Below are 15,850 nucleotides of genomic sequence, written 5' to 3'. Positions count from 1 at the left end.
GTGCAGCTTTCTGGAGCTCAGGCTCCCACCTCACACCCAGTTCACCTTTTGTGTGGAGGAATCTGAGGCACTGATGGAGATAAGCACAGAGGGATGGTGAGGGACGGAGGCCTTACTGGCAAACCAGCACGATACCTATTTAATCCAGCTTTAACCCATTTTCCTGAGATGGTCCGAGCTAGTGAGCATGGGGCTGAAAATTGTTCTTGTTGTTGCTGCCCGCTGTTGGATCAGAACAAGAGATACTCAGTCAGAGAGAGCGACGTTCTAAAGCTGAATCTTATCTCCCGTCAGATGTGGACATGAATTAGCTGTCTATGCCTCGCTGATAACCTCGACAGTGAGATGTGCTTCTTTGTACGTGAGATAACGGTCCTTTCTCCCTTGTGGAGGATCTTGCTGTTAGATTTATTTATTTTGTCTCCCACTGGTGACATAATGCAATAAAGTTTTCTTTTGGTTTCATCATGTTTGTCATCATGCCGTGGAACATCTCAATTTCACGCATTTGGCAAAAAAACACGCTTGAGGCAGACCAAGCCCTTCTTCAAGCTGGCTTCCCACGTTTGAGATGGAACATTATTGATCAAAACCGGTGACATCAGTGCACAAGGCTGAATTCATTGAAACTTCTGTTCTTGTTTTGCAGAGCGAAGGACTTTAATGGCGTCCCGGTAGAAATATCAAGATGAACACGCTACCATCAATGGACCGGCACATCCAGCAGACCAATGACAGGCTGCAGTGCATCAAACAGGTAAGTCAATGTGTGTAATGTTTGAAAAAGTTAGTTTGTACGACTAAAACTGGACTTGTTAGATGACTGATATTGTACTTTTCAAAGGTGGACTGACATATCTTGATAACGCGGTGGGTATTTGAGTTTCCTTGGCATGTACATGTTTCAATTGGCCCCAAATTGGCCTGGGTGTTCCGCGCATGTTCCGTAGGTCCCACTGGTCGAACAGTCAAGAAGTTATCATCATGGTAGGTGCTGTGAAAGGTGATGAGTCAAACTGAATATCTTTCAGAAGTGCTGTAGACGATTGGAGTTGTTTATTGAAGGTGTGGTAAAGCAACATTTCTCCTCTGCATTTAAACCATCGGAGCATTGAGTGTTTGCGTGCTGCACTCAGGGACCAACTCCAGATCTTTGGCCAGGGCTTTGGTCAGGGCCACCTAAGATACATGTCTTTTGATGATAGGGTGAACCAGAGCACCCAGAGGAGTCACACACAGGCGGGGGGATGAGACGCAAACTCCACGCAAAAAGGACTCTGGCTGGGGCTGAAACCCAGGACCTTCTGGATTTGAGGCAACAGTGCTAATCACTGAGCTGAATATAGTTTAGTGTCTTATGTCTTAAGTCTTATTGCAACCAGCCGTTCCAGAGGCGGACATGTTTGCGTCACCTAAATCTATCCTTCCCCACAGCGGTCCGATCAAATGGTCTAATTGAGCTTAATTTATACGTGCAATTAATGCATCTGTACACGTATACCCACTTACTGTAGAGCAATGTGAAGCAGCTTTACTTATTTAATATCTCTTTGCGCTATGTAGACAAAGATTTTATCAAGAAAGACTCAAGAATCAGCCTCTCCTTCGTACCTTTTACGGACATGAGCTTTACTGGCCATTAACTCCAGTCACAGAGGGTCAGAGAGGCAAATCTGGCACAGAACACAGAAAAAATACTTCAAAGAGATTAACAACATAAGAGACTCTCCCTCCCGTTATGGCTCCTTTACATCGCGTTCCTGTTCCTTGACATAGGCAGGCGCTTGTTGTTTTTCTTTTCTTTTCTTTTTTTTTTCCCAGCTTCTAGGAGTCTCTTCACAGACAGATACAGCTAGAGCAACACAGACAGACAGACATAACCCAGGGCTACCGCCTCTGCTCTGCCTGTGATTAATAGTCCACAAGAGCTGACTGGCTGCTTGGCTGGCTGGCAGCTTGTGGGCTTATTTGTTTATGCTACGTGGGTGTGATCCTTTATATCTCCCAACATCCATATGACACCGAGCTTTACATCGAAACAGTGAATGATAGGGCTTTGGGCTTGTTATTGTAAGGTGATGTTTCCCTTTTTCCTGCCCCACCCCCTTGCTTTATCTCTCCAACGCCGACCATAACAATCCAAACTGCCTCCTATTGCCAAAATTCTGTCACTGTGATTGAAATCTTGAAAGCCTTTTAATAAATGAGCAAATTTGGTAGAATTGACACTTCACAAAGCCTCTTCAATTCTTTCCCTTGGCATCACTGACACAGCCCTAAATAGCCTGAGTTAATATGTCAAGCCTAATAAAGACACTAATTGTAGTTTGGTTTATATACTTACACTAAAGCACACTTCAAAGGTGCAGAGTAAGTGTGTGAGCTTGGAGCTTGTAGCGGCTCTGCCAGCAGGGTGTTGTGGGGAAAGCCGCTGGCAAAAAGCCAGGCGTTTAGCAGTTTTTCATGCTGTCAGGTAGGCACAGCCTGATCCTTGACTGGCCTGAAAAGGGCTAAGTCAGTCCATCATCTGTTTGTCTGCTGAAACCCTGATTTCCACTGCTGCTGCGGCTCCCTCTCCACCTCCCCGTTCTTGTCCTCATCCAACCCTGAACAGCAACAACAAGAACAGCTCATCCTCCCCAACCCCCCCCCCCCTTCCCCCAACCTCCACCCAAAACTCAGTAGAGCCGCTTCACTCTTGCTGTCCTCCCCCTCACACCAGAGTCGATGTTGTCAGGCAGAGTCGGTGGCGAGTGCTGCAGCAGGAGGAGCTGTGAGTTCATATCTAGACAGACAGCCCCTGCTGAGCTAGTTCTGATTCCTCTCACGCTGGAGGCTGATATGCCTCCCATCAAGCAGCAATAATGCCAGATTATATCACTCATCGAGAACAGGCTCCTCTCCGTCTCACTCAACAAGCGCATCCCTCGCTTTCTCTCACTCGCCCTGCTCGCTCTTCATCATCAGTCAAACTCCTATGAGAGCCAGAGTCCACCGCTAACACTATAATGGCTAATTTTCACATCACAAAGATGAGTCACTCAAGGCCTCTCTTCAAGCTCATGATATCATTGGACGCTCGCTGAGATTGCCTTGGTGGGCGGGTGCCAAGCTTGACACGTTAGGCTGCAACTCCCATCCCCCCCCCCCCCCCCCTCCGTCCCCCCACCCCCCCAATCCAGAAGAGTCCCTTTGTCACACACGGCCAAAAAAGCTGCCCTTTCACAAACGCTCACCTCTGCCGCCCCCTAAAGACAATAGTCCTACCTTCTCTGCAGCGACACACAAAACAAGACGCTTCAGCTCCAGATGAGAATAATAAATGCTTTCAAGTGGGCTCAATCTCACCGACTGAACAAGCTGCAGCTCTGTGCCATTTCAGAGCTATTAACCTCCTGAGCCGTGAAGAAAGGGAGCCCAATTTTAAAACCGCTTATTGTGTCCTGCCAGCCTGAGTAGCCTTCAGACACTGGGAAGAAAAGACTCAACTGTTTCAGGCCTCAGTGAACAAGCAAGAGAGACAGACAGAGACTGAAAGAGATTAGACAACACACCAACGGCGTGTATTGAGTCTGCACTCATCGCTGCCAGGACCAAGGTTGTTGTTTTTGTGCACAGCCAAGCCAGCCAGTGGACTTCTGGTGCTGAGGCTCTGTTACATTCTGAACACAGAGGCAATGAATAAGGGGAAGAGAGAGGATTGGAGGGAAAGATTTGGTTGCCGTGTGGGTCATGAGGGTGAGAGCTCAGTGTTGCCAAGAGAGATTAACAAGAAACACTGGCATCATTGTTGATATGGGTGTGATCTTCTTCCCACAATGCAGCAGAGCCCTGAGTGGGCGTACGCTGGAAGGAGTCAAGGTCCTCACAGGGTCGTGCAGAAACATAAGACGTTAAATCAAGGAAGTTTGGAGGGAGAACGCAAGGCTACAGAACGATTTGGTTTCAGTGTTTTTCCAATTTGTACTTTATGTGAAAGAAGAAACGCACGTTCATTATTTCCCATTGTTTCTAATGACTTTCTGTGTTTGTGCAGCACTTACAGAACCCGGCCAACTTCCACTCCGCAGCTACAGAACTGCTGGACTGGTGTGGAGATCCCCGGGCCTTCCAGCGACCTTTTGAGCAAAGCCTCATGGGATGTCTGACGGTACGAAAACACTAATTATTGTTTTCACTGGGTGTTTCAGGTACTTTTGAAGCAAAACAATAATTAGACTTTAGATGCTTCAGAAAAATAGGATGATATATCCTCTTTTGAGCCTTTCCTTTTTTTCTTTTTTTTCTTCCCTCAATCTGTTTATCGGGAGTTTCCATATCCAGAAAATAAACAACACAAACTCTGCAGTGATGTTCGGTCAATTGGAGAGGGATGTGAAAGTGCTGAGGGAAATGCAAACAGGAGAGATTCAACAAAACCAGAAGTAGAACTCATGAAAAAGTCTAAGAACATTCAACAAAATAAAATAAACTTCACTCTAGTGTACTTATAATGAAAATAAAATCTCAAGAGTACCAACACTCAAAGTCTCTGTCATGTAACAATTTCATACTTATAAGGTACCTGATTGGTCACTCTTGGATTTCTCATTTCTTGCATATATTTGAAATAAAATTCTTGGAGGGTATTCAAGTCAAGTCATCCACCACCTGTTATCCACTTAAATCTTTCTAGTTTGACAAAGTTAGGGATTTTTCTTATCTATAACAAAATGAAATGTTTTATTTTTGATTAAAATTTACTTTTTTTTGTTTTTGTTTTTTTTTAATACTTTATTCATTTTCCCCACCCCTCTCCCCCAAAGCAGGTTAGGAAAAGAAAAGAAAAAACAACAAGAGAAAAAAAAGGGAAGCTCCATAACAAAAATTTCTGTAGACATCTGCAACTGTAATCCGATTATACTTAATAGACTACAAAGAAATAAGTATTCAAACACAGTCAGAAAATTGAGGCGGCATGAGGGTCCTCTCTTCTGTGTGATGTGATCAAGAAATGGTGGCCATTTCTTAATGGAATTCATTTGATTTCCCTGATATCTCAAACAGAATTTTCTCTGGATACCAAGAACTTGACAATTCCGTGAGCCAGGCTTCAAAACTCAGAGATATCTCTTTGTTCCAGACTTTGAGGATTATTTTTCTTTTCCATGAACATCCCATACTGGACTGGCAAAACCTTCCAGTGACCAAGAGTCTCGAGCTGTTGAGACCAGCAAAGAATACCTGTCTCTGGATCTGGAGGGAGATCATGTCCGTAAACTTCACAGGAAAGATGGAAAACCTTGAATTTTAATAAGTCTTGAATTGTTTGAACATGTGTATGCTACGAAGACATTCACCCCGTGCACCTTCTGAGGTGACGGTGCCTATTTCCCTCTACCAAAAGTCGGTAAAATAAATAGAAAGAAAGTAAAACAATAAAACATATTCTTTCCCACACGGTTCATTTATTACATGAATAAAATATGGAACTATTGAGCTTTTTTTTCTTGTTAAATTCTTGTTATCACTGAATCTTAATAATTCCATGCAGAAATGATGCAACTTATTTTAACAGAAGCTACTCAGAGTTCAATTTTTTCAGCGCAAATAATGCAATCGTGGCATTAGTTTCGTGCAATATTTAAATAACCCCTAGAATGATCTAAAAATTTTCTAGAACACGGCTTAGAACACGGTTCGCAGGTTCCTAAAGTGATCTGTCTCCCAAAGTGGAATTTAAGAAACCAGCAGGCTTCTGAGGCTTTAGAAATAGAATGTACAACAGCTAAAAGCGCAGATAATCAGAGTGGCATGATGTATTTTCCGGACAAGGTTTAGTAGAAATGATGAATGGAACTCTCAGGTTTTCTGTGTTGTGGAGCTACTCGGGTGTTTGATTCCAGTGACAGAGGTTAAAGTCTTTGTCAACCGCTGCTCCACACTCACAGATACCAAAGAAAAAAAGGAAAAAAAAAAGAGGCTTGACCTGCACTGTTGATGTATGTCACCTCTGACACTCTGCTCTCTGTTCACTTATCGATCTGGGCCAGAGAGCTGCACCAGGTGTGTCGACCCCCCCCCCTACACACACACACACACACACACACACACACACACACACACACACAAAAAGAGCTTTTTTTTAAATTGAAAGTTTCAGGCAATTATCTCTCAGATCAGTCTGAGGGAACATTGTCCCCAGCACAAGCGGTAGCGTGAGCAAACAGATAAATGCTCATTAATGTGTAAATCACAATAAAAGCCTCTTAAAGGCTGATAAAGAGCTATACAATGTAGCCCACCACTGAGCCTCTACTCAGCATGGGGGCTCTCTCTATCAGCTAAATTGTTTCATCAGACTCAGAGAGCAAACAGCCTCTTATCAGGAGAATTACGGCGGCGTGCAACAAGTCCGTGCATTCTTGTGTGGGTTTTTGTGTGGATTAAATTACCTCTCCGGTTTTGAAATATAAACACGAGAGTGCACCTCTCTCCTTTAACCAGAGCCCATGAGATTTGGTGTCGCTGGATGTGAAGAGGCAACGTGTGTTCCCTCTAGCTCTGTGTTGTACATGCTGAGGTCATCCTCTGTTCCCTGATGAAGGATCAACTCTGGAGCCAATAACAGATGACATAACTGAGCTGTCAGAGCTGCAGCGATAGCTCTGTCTGCCCCTTGACAATGCTTGCGTGTGTGTGGGATTTTTTTTGTTTTGTTTTCTTTTTTTTATCTTCATGCTTATATAGAGTGTGAGTAATGTCACTGCATGGAGACATCTGTATTATTTCTGCCACTACAGTCCCACACTTTTAGAATGTCAATCACGGAGTTCACGAAGGGCTGTCACACGCGTTACACAGGTTATACCACGAACAGAACTGAATGACATAACTGTCATGGGTTGTTGTTTTTTTCTATCAAATAGATTAACAGGGACATTTTAGCCCCAGCTTACAGGGTTGCTTTCATATTGATATGAGGACTTAATAGTCAAAGGGAGATTAAGCTAAAGCCATACTGACCTATGTAGCTCCGCTACGTCTTCCATCCATCCATCCATTTTCAACCTCTTATCCTGTTAAGGGTCACGGGGGGAATTGAGCCTATCCCAGCAGCTTTCGGGCGAGGGGCAGGGTTCACCCTGGACAGGTCGCCAGTGCATCGCAGGGCCAACACATACAGACAATCATTCACACTCACATTCACACCTACGGTCAATTTAGAGTATCTATCAGCCTCGTTCCCTCTAGATGTCTTTGGACTGTGGGAGGAAGCTGGAGTACCAGAGAGAACCCACACAGGAACAGGGAGAACATGGAGACTCCACACAGAAAGATCCGTGCTCGAGCCAGTGCTGACCACTGCACCACCAAGCTGCCTCGTCTTCAATCCGTCCCCCACAAACTATTCATAGAGCTTTTTGCTATCGTGACACTGAGACCAAAGAAATTGTGAATTTCATGTCACTGTGTTGAAAATGTCAGAATTATACCTCAAAAACTGAATTTTTTACATAATTATCTCATCATATCATCATGGAAACTGTAGGACTCAATGAAATAAAGCATCTTCAAGCGAGGTTCGTTACTTATGGAACCATCATATTTGGTGAAGTCTCAGAAAAATGAAGTGCAGAAATCTCTGGCTGTGCTGGCTAGATGAAGTACACATTTTTTTAAGAGTTTTATCTGGAGGATTTAATTTTTATGTCTCTTGTCCTGTTTTGCCTCTGCAGACTTTATTGATATAAGTCTCTTTTATCACTGTCTGAAAACCTTCTTTGTCTTGACAGGTGTCCTCAAATAAACTGTGTTCATAGTAGTAGTAAAAGTAGTAGTTGCGGTAAAGTTCTTATAATATTTTTGTTTATTTGATTACATTTTTCATGCAAGCCTAAAATATGCCTTTAAAGCAACCTTGGTGATGCACTGATTTGTAGTGTGAAGCCATTTTTGATTCCTTAGCTAGCAGGGAGCTCCTCTCCTGTGGTGTTTAAAGTCATACTGTACACGTTCAAGACCCAGATGATGTAAAATAAACCTCTGTCTTGTGATGTGTAAAAATGAAACATGAGTTCAAAGATATTTTCCCCTCATTTGTTTTTCCCTTTTTGTCCTTCCTCCTCCAAAAGTCACACAAGTGCCTCGTTATTATCGACATAATCGGTGTAGTTTTTCTTGTCATGTTAGTTGCTACAGAGTCTTGTTATGACCCCTGCCAGCTAATACGTTGCTTCTGTCAGAGGCACCTCAGCTGACCTTGTTAACAGTGATGTGTGTTTTGAGGTCAGAGGGAGCAGAGGGCTCGTCATCTGTTAGCAGATAAAAGCCAGGGGGTTTCCCCTCTTAATGATGATTTAGCCCCGTCTCCTGAGGCCTGTTGAACGTCACTCTGCACCCCCTCTAACTTTCTGTTGGAGCGCGGCAGACTTCTTCTTCATGCCCGTTGAAATGTTCAGGATCCCCTTTGAAGTTATCAAGACAACATTGGAGGGAGAAAGATTTTTAACCTTTTTTCCACTCATGGGAGGCTTGCAAAAACATATTTGATATTCCAGTTGTTGTTTTTTGCCCTCACGGCCAAAGCAGCTTGTCTGAGGATAACCTGTAGAGACTCAGCTCGCTCTGTGGAGCGAATGTGGTTTCCCGGCTCTCCACGAGGTTGTTCAGTCATTAGACCTGTCCTGATCGTGGATCACAGGCGCCATGTTAATCTCACCGGGTCTGTGGGATTGTTTAGGGTTTCACTGACTGCAGACATGCTTAAGAAAGTGAGAGGATTACTGTGAAGTAGTGGGTGGGTAGGTAGATTCTGCCCGTCTTAGTAGTATTAAGAAAATGCAAAATATAATGTTTAAAAACATCTATTTTTGAAATGTCTACAGTTGAAGATGATAATGGTGTCAGTGAGCTCTGTCAACTTTTGTTTTTTGTTTTATATTGGTTTGATATTTGGCTTTGTCATAGAATTGTTAGTCATCTATGAACTGTTCCTTGACTTGTAAATTTGTTTAACAATTGCATTTAATTTTATGAATAGAATAGAGATAGTTGTTCATGTTGATTCATTGTATAGGGTTTGGTTGCATGTAAAACTGGGACAGCGTTTATAACAACATTAGTTTAAGATAAGTAGATGAAAATTGGGCAAAATAAACGAGCATATATTTCTTACTCAACTTCTAACATGTAAAAATAGATGTGTTGGTTTTTTTTTTGAGTAATGCGGGTGTCTTATCTCTTGTTCCTATTAATTTACGTTCATTCGTTCCTTTCATTCTAGGTGGTGAGTCGCGTGGCTGCTCAGCAGGGCTTTGACTTGGACCTGGGCTACCGGTTGCTGGCTGTATGTGCTGCCAACAGGGACAAATTTACTCCAAAGTCTGCAGGTAAGACCCCGCAATTTACTAAAACCCCTGCAGACACATGTTCATGTATGACCTCCCTCACTGCTGCTGACATGTCAGGCAGCGGGCGACACGCACCTCATTCTTCTTCATGTTGTTATTATTTATGCTTGAAATAAACCAGTTGATCTATGGAGCCCTGAGGAAAAAAATAATAATTTTCTTGCGACAAGAGAAAAGTTGTTCCCTCAATTTATTTATTCTAAGGCCACAAGTGATATCATTTTGCAATGAATTTATCAAAGTGTAGAAACAAGGTCTCTTATTATGTTGTGGCAACGAAGTAATTCATTTGAGGGAACATGTTATATCCCATGACTATGAATTAATTCAAGTGAGGGAATGAATCTATCTTGCGCCATCAAAAGTAAAAAAAAAAAAGGGAACAAGTTGTACTTTGTAACCACAAATGAATAAAACTGAAAGAACGAGTTGTATCATGTGCCTTTTGGAAATAACCACATCGAAGGAACAAGTTCTAACTTATGGCTAGGAATTACTGAACTTTAGAGAACTAACTTTATGGTGCGGCCTTAAAATAACAAAACCGAGGGAACAAGTTGTATCTTGCAACCACGGAGTAAATATTTTTTCTCTTTTCTTAATTTCTATCTTCACTCAAAAATATCCACTCATCACTTGATTTTTTTTTTTTTTTTTGCCACAAAGTCATAATTTAGCTGTTCAAGCACTATATTATTTGATATTGTGTTGGCACGGCTCGTGAACCTCTTAATTACACTCAGGAGCGGCTTGTTCAGCTATTGTGTGTTTTAAAAAGTTACATGAACCTATGGTTTTGAAATTAAAATACGAACAGCTGCGACCACAGACATCACACACAAGCCCGTTGAGCATTTTAATGTCAGATATTTTTAGTCCCCATTAAACATTAATGTGCTATTGAGACGTCAGCCTAAAAAAAACAAAAACAAAACAAAACGGTCGACTCAACAGTCTTTCCACACACACACACACATACACACACACACCAGTATGTTGCAGTTTGCATGCACACACATGCAGCACTAACACTCTTCTCAGATATTTACCAATCACATCCAATTTCCCCTCCTCCCCCAGTTGTGCAAAGCAGCCTGTTCTCCTACATTTGTCAGAGTGAAATGTGCAGAGGGGCGAGAGAGAACGAGATGGATGGCTAGAGAGGTGTCGCTGATGTGTATTGGACCACTCACTCTGCCTGACAGAAACCTGACAAAGCTGTAGGCAGCCAGTCAGATAACCTTTGTTCAGCACTTACATAAGTGAGAGTACTAAGAGTCAACTATCGTTATTTCTTTATGATCCCATTATTAGTCATATCAGCTGCAAAGTTGTTGTTTTTTTCCACCTGAATGTGCAGATGCAATTTCTGTTTTCTCTTTCTAGCATACGTGCATGTGCAGAATATCTTGTTGGGAGGAACACAAGCAGCCAGGCAGACGTCAGAGTACAATATTGATTGCCGTATTTCTCTCCGTCTGTGTTCCTGTGTGGGGTTAATGTGATTGTTGTCCAGGCACGGCTCGGCCTGGCTGGCCGTCTGGGCCCGACTGACAGTCCGAATCATCTTTGATGGTTCTGGGATCTAATAGCAGACAGCACATGGGTTTCAGGAAGGGCTGTTTATGCACAGCGGACAAATGGGAAGTGCAGTGTAATTATGTGGGGTGGTGAACGGGGCTGGGGGGGTATGATCCAGCAAGTCATCAAACCAGGCGGGCTGCTGGGGTGGGAGGCAGATGTGACTCAGGGCAGATCTTACTCACGGAGCATCTTACCTTCCTTACAAGGACATCTGTCTGAGAGGGCAGACAGGAGGGCGATATAGGAGACGTGATGCATGCATGCGCTCATACATACAAATATATTAACTGCAGAGGAAGCATGTGGGTTTTTCCTGCATGTTCACAATTGTGTATTTTTACTCTGTGTGTGTGTGTGTGTGTGTCCATGAATCTAAATGTGCAGCCCAAGCACAATCGTCTGATAGCCTGCATGGCGACAGAGAGTCGCAAATCTGACACCTGAGAGCCCAGACAAGGGCCAAGTAGTCTGGGATGCTCTCAGCGGACTTCTTAGGGGAAGAGCCAGACTCCTTAAACTGCAGATCCATCACATTGACGATTTGTTGCAGAGGAAATTGATCAAGCAATTATTGCAGTTTGATGACCCGAGTAAGTGCAAAATTGAGTTGCTGCATGTATTTGTAACAACAGCCAGAAAACACTCTTATCACTGCAGAGTTCACACTTAGTCGGGACCACCACTGACATCGTTGGCCATCTATCTTAAAAACATTGAATATCCAATAGCTGATGCTACAGCGAGGCTTAAACACGTTGTTGAAAGTGCGCAAGCTTACTGCAGAGGTTACGCTTATAAACTGAAGTTAAGTAGAATAGTGCAGTGCAGGAATGAATAGTGTAGGAATGAGTCCTTCAACCAATTCGCTAACATTGTTAGCATAGTAGTGTATGTTCATTCACTTTTGGGCTCTCTGATCGCGCATTAAGCCCTACAGGTCACCCCTAGTCTTGTTGAATGTCAATGGGATATTTCAATGGGTTTTCGATTAAATGCCCAAAGGCCAGTGGTTCAAAATGTTAAAATTATGTTTTGTGGAATACAGAATGTCAGTCAGTACTAAACTTGTTAATTTCTTCTTCTTACAAATGGCGGTTGCTACACCAGTGGCTATGCAAGACTATAAAAATTTTCACAGAAAAAGCAGAAGTGCAAAAACAGTTGACTCTGAAGTCACTTGGCATAACATTAGCATTGCATGGCTAGTGATTTCATTCATACTTTACAAAAAAAACAGAGAAATTAAAACACAAAGAGCTGTGATAAAAGACATCACACACGAGCCCTTTGAGCATTTAATTCAGGTATTTTTAGTCCCCATGAAACATTAATGTGCTATTGAGACTGCAGCCTCAAAAAAACGGTCAACTCAACAGTCTTTCCACACAAACACACACACACACACACACACACACACACACACACACACACACACACACACACACACACACACACTAGTATGTTGCAGTTTGCATGCACACACTTGCAGGTCTAACACTTTTCTCAGATATTTCCCAATCACATTCAATTTCCCCTCCTCCCCCAGATGTGCAGAACAGCCTGTTCTTCTACATTAGTCAGAGTGAAATGTAAAGAGGGGGGAAAAGTGGTGTTAATTAGTGGAGATAATCTCCCTGAAAAATGTGTCTTCCTGAAAAAGTCTTCTTTCTTTTGACACATCTAAAATCCAATGTAAAAATCTGATTGTTTATTGGCCTACAAAAAGGCCTCGCCCTTGCAGCACTCTTTCGGCAAAAATTACCACAATCTTCGCTGGATGTTTGATTATATTTCAGATTGTCCTCCCAATACTTTGTAATTTCTCATGAAAACAAAAGAAATCATCATTTTAATCTGCTAAACACAGATATAAACAAAGCTTAACCTCTCATTACTTATAATTTTCTATTTATATGAGCAAACTGAAGTTGCACACCTGTGTAAAACTATGAATTTCTGCCGTGTGAGACCTGTCAGGTGAAGTTAGGAGACGTTGAGCTGCTGATGAGCTGGTGGCCTTAGCAGGGGATTAGTGTGTCACTCTAATCTGGAATCAGTCAGTGAAGAGCATTACAGTAGCTGCTTCTGTTGCTGCTGCTGTAGGTGAACTAGCATTTATGCCATCACCAGCAAAGAATTATTTGCTGTTGTTAGCATACCAGCAATCCCCACTTTTTGTGAATCTGTTGAAGACAGCATTTGTATAAATGCTATATTTTATAATTCCTATTTTGTCGCACTTGTATTCATCAGAATATAATGTGTGGTTGGCTGCAAGCAGATTTCCAACTGAGGGGCTAATTAGATCATCAGCATGCTGTTGCCCTACAAACTCACATCTCTAACTGACTCTGAGCTGTTACTCCACTGTGAAGTTCAGCAGACAACAAATCAGATTAGCCAGGTAATCTATCAAGGCTTTTACTGGTTCTTTCCGAAGAGATTATCTCAATTCAATCTGGCGTCAAAATAAAACGGAAGAATTATGACTGTTTGAATGGGTTAAAGTCACTGAAACACACCCATTCATGTTAGCTTACTGTGAGTGCCTGGACCTAGATTTTTTAGTTGTTCCATTTTATTTACGTTTGTTCCAGGATTTATAGGGGTTTCCCAAATAATGGGTGATATTTATTAATGAAAAATTAGAGAAAATAAGTGCCCTTTCCGCTATTTAGAAATAAAACTAAAATTTTTAATTCTTTCTTTCTTTAATTGTGTAGCACACATTCACTACATCACGGCTATCAACCATCGGATTGTGAGATTTACACAACTTGTGTCAAATTTGAATTTAAACATTTCAAAACAAAGTTCACCCTTGCTGCAGCCTGGGGCGTGGTACCATGCAAGGCATCGTTACTCAAGCAGTGAGCGATGGCATTAGTCTCAGAGACAGAGACAGAAACCATCCTCTCCATGGTAGGCGGGCACCTCACCCAGAGGGAAGTTGTTGAGGAGGTCAGGCGTTTGATTTGTCTGCCCTAAGGTCAAGTAAGGGGGGGTTGCTGACCACTGTGAAGGTAGCTCCGCTGTATCGGGCTGCTATCTGGGCCTTGAAGGCCCACCGGTCCTCCAAGTACGTGTTCAGAGTCCCAAACACAATTTTCAGGATGAGAGAGAACAAAAAAATGAATCTGTCTTGAAGGACCACAACTATTCTAGTCAGATTCAGGGCCAGGTTCTAGCCCACCAGGCAGGACATCAGGTGCAGGCTGTTCACATAGTGGCAGGGTGTAAGACGCTGGCGTGCATGCGAAGCCATAACTGAGTGGCTGATATGGTGAACAAGAATATTTACACTGACTGTGGACTAGAAGTTCCAAGATCAGAAAGACAGAACCCTTAAAGTGGTAGAGAACCACTGAATTAAAATCCCCTGGGACTTCCAGATCCAGACTGACAAGCTGGTGATGGCTAAGCAACCGGACATGGTGTTGATGGACAAACAACAGAAGGTGGTGGTAGATAATGGATAAGAGATGATAAGAGAATGGAACATGAGGATCCCAATGGATACCGAGGACTGAATGAGGAACTAGTGAAGATGTGGGGAGTAAAGACCACAGTGGTGCCAGTAGTCATCGACGCATCAACATCTGAGGTCTCTGTCCAGAAGAGCGCAGTCTTGGGAACAGCTAAGACACTGCACAGAGCCCTCAAAATCAGTTCATGGATTCCTTCATCACACGTGCTCCTGCTAAATTACCATTAGATGAAAGCAAACACAAAGTAAGATTGTTTTCGGTGTGTATTGTTTTCAACATGATCTGACTTGCTGTGGATCAAAGGTGACTGCTCTTGGAATGATAGCAATGTTCTTTAAAGTTTAAGTCCGATGCAGGTCGCGGCTTGTTGCCGCTCTGTGCTGCTCGAAAAAATAATGAATCATTGATTTATGCTTCATGCTGTCAGGTGACTAGAATTCACGTAGAAGTTTCAAATCTAGTGGTGAAGATCGCAGTTGACCTTTATTGAGATTAGGACAATTCAAAACCTTGTTTGGGAGATTTATCTGAAGAATTGTCGGTCAACGGTGCCTAGTCACAGAGCAATCAATGAAACATGCGCTCAGCTTTGCCAACAGTGTTAGAAAACTTCCTGGGCGTGGTTTTAACTTTTCCCTTGTCTTGTGAAAAACACATTCACACACAAAAACACACATCACACAGCTCAAAAGAGAGAGAGAGACAACATCAGACAGTGTGTCAATGCTTGTAAGCACACACATCCCTCCTGTCTTCCTTTGGTGTTGGACGGCCTCCAATGCTTCTCCTCAATTTACTTTGATTTTCTCACCCTCTCTCACCCTCTCTCTCTCTCTCTCTCTCTCTCTCTCTCTCTCTCCCCCTCTCTCTCTCTCTCTCTCCACCTTCGAGCCACGTGTAGAACTAGAGGAAGGTGTAGACATCCTTTGTTACTGACCCAATCAACCTTTCAGACTTTTATATTTAATTACTGCTGAGTAAGAGCAGTGCACTGAATTATTAACAGGAAACTTGGTTTATTTTTAGCAGACAGGCCTCTCCTCTGACACTCTCTGGTGGTTTTGCCTTAGATGATGAAATCCCTTTGCAACACAAAACTACCTTTAGAACTCCACTATTAAGTTTATAGAAATAAAGCTTATGGGGAACTACGTACAGTATAGCTTTGTTTCTCGCCTCTGGCTGATTGGGTCCCCTATCATTTGCCTTGTAATTGGTTTGGTTGCAGCAGGGCAGTTACCCCCCCCCCCCCCCCCCCCCACACACACACACACACACACACACACACACATACACACACACAGAAACCTTTCTTCTTGTCAGAACCGGATGAGCAAATGATTTAAATCCTCCTTTTGTTTAAGGATGACTGATCTGGCACCTCCC

At 42.8% G+C, this 15,850-nt stretch overlaps 1 protein-coding gene across 4 annotated transcripts in view; it reads left to right on the top strand.

The window, feature by feature from the left end:
* Nucleotides 1-15,850, top strand: part of zmiz1a (zinc finger, MIZ-type containing 1a) — a 111,516-nt gene that overhangs the window by 75,629 nt on the left and 20,037 nt on the right. For all 4 annotated transcript variants that reach the window (XM_086180274.1, XM_086180276.1, XM_086180273.1 and 1 more), the window contains exons 4-6: nucleotides 650-757; nucleotides 4,037-4,150; nucleotides 9,266-9,371. In XM_086180274.1, coding sequence (XP_086036400.1) covers nucleotides 689-757; nucleotides 4,037-4,150; nucleotides 9,266-9,371 — 289 coding nt within the window. In that variant the 5' untranslated portion in view covers nucleotides 650-688. The remainder of the gene's footprint in view (nucleotides 1-649; nucleotides 758-4,036; nucleotides 4,151-9,265; nucleotides 9,372-15,850) is intronic.

The sequence above is a fragment of the Aulostomus chinensis genome, chromosome 16 (assembly GCF_037954235.1).
Source record: "Aulostomus chinensis isolate RoL2024-O1b breed Wild chromosome 16, RoL_Achi_v1.0, whole genome shotgun sequence".
NCBI classification, from domain to species: Eukaryota; Metazoa; Chordata; class Actinopteri; order Syngnathiformes; family Aulostomidae; genus Aulostomus; species Aulostomus chinensis.
The sequence above is the reverse complement of the archived record's forward strand: the minus strand, read 5'-3'. Positions and strand labels throughout refer to the sequence as shown.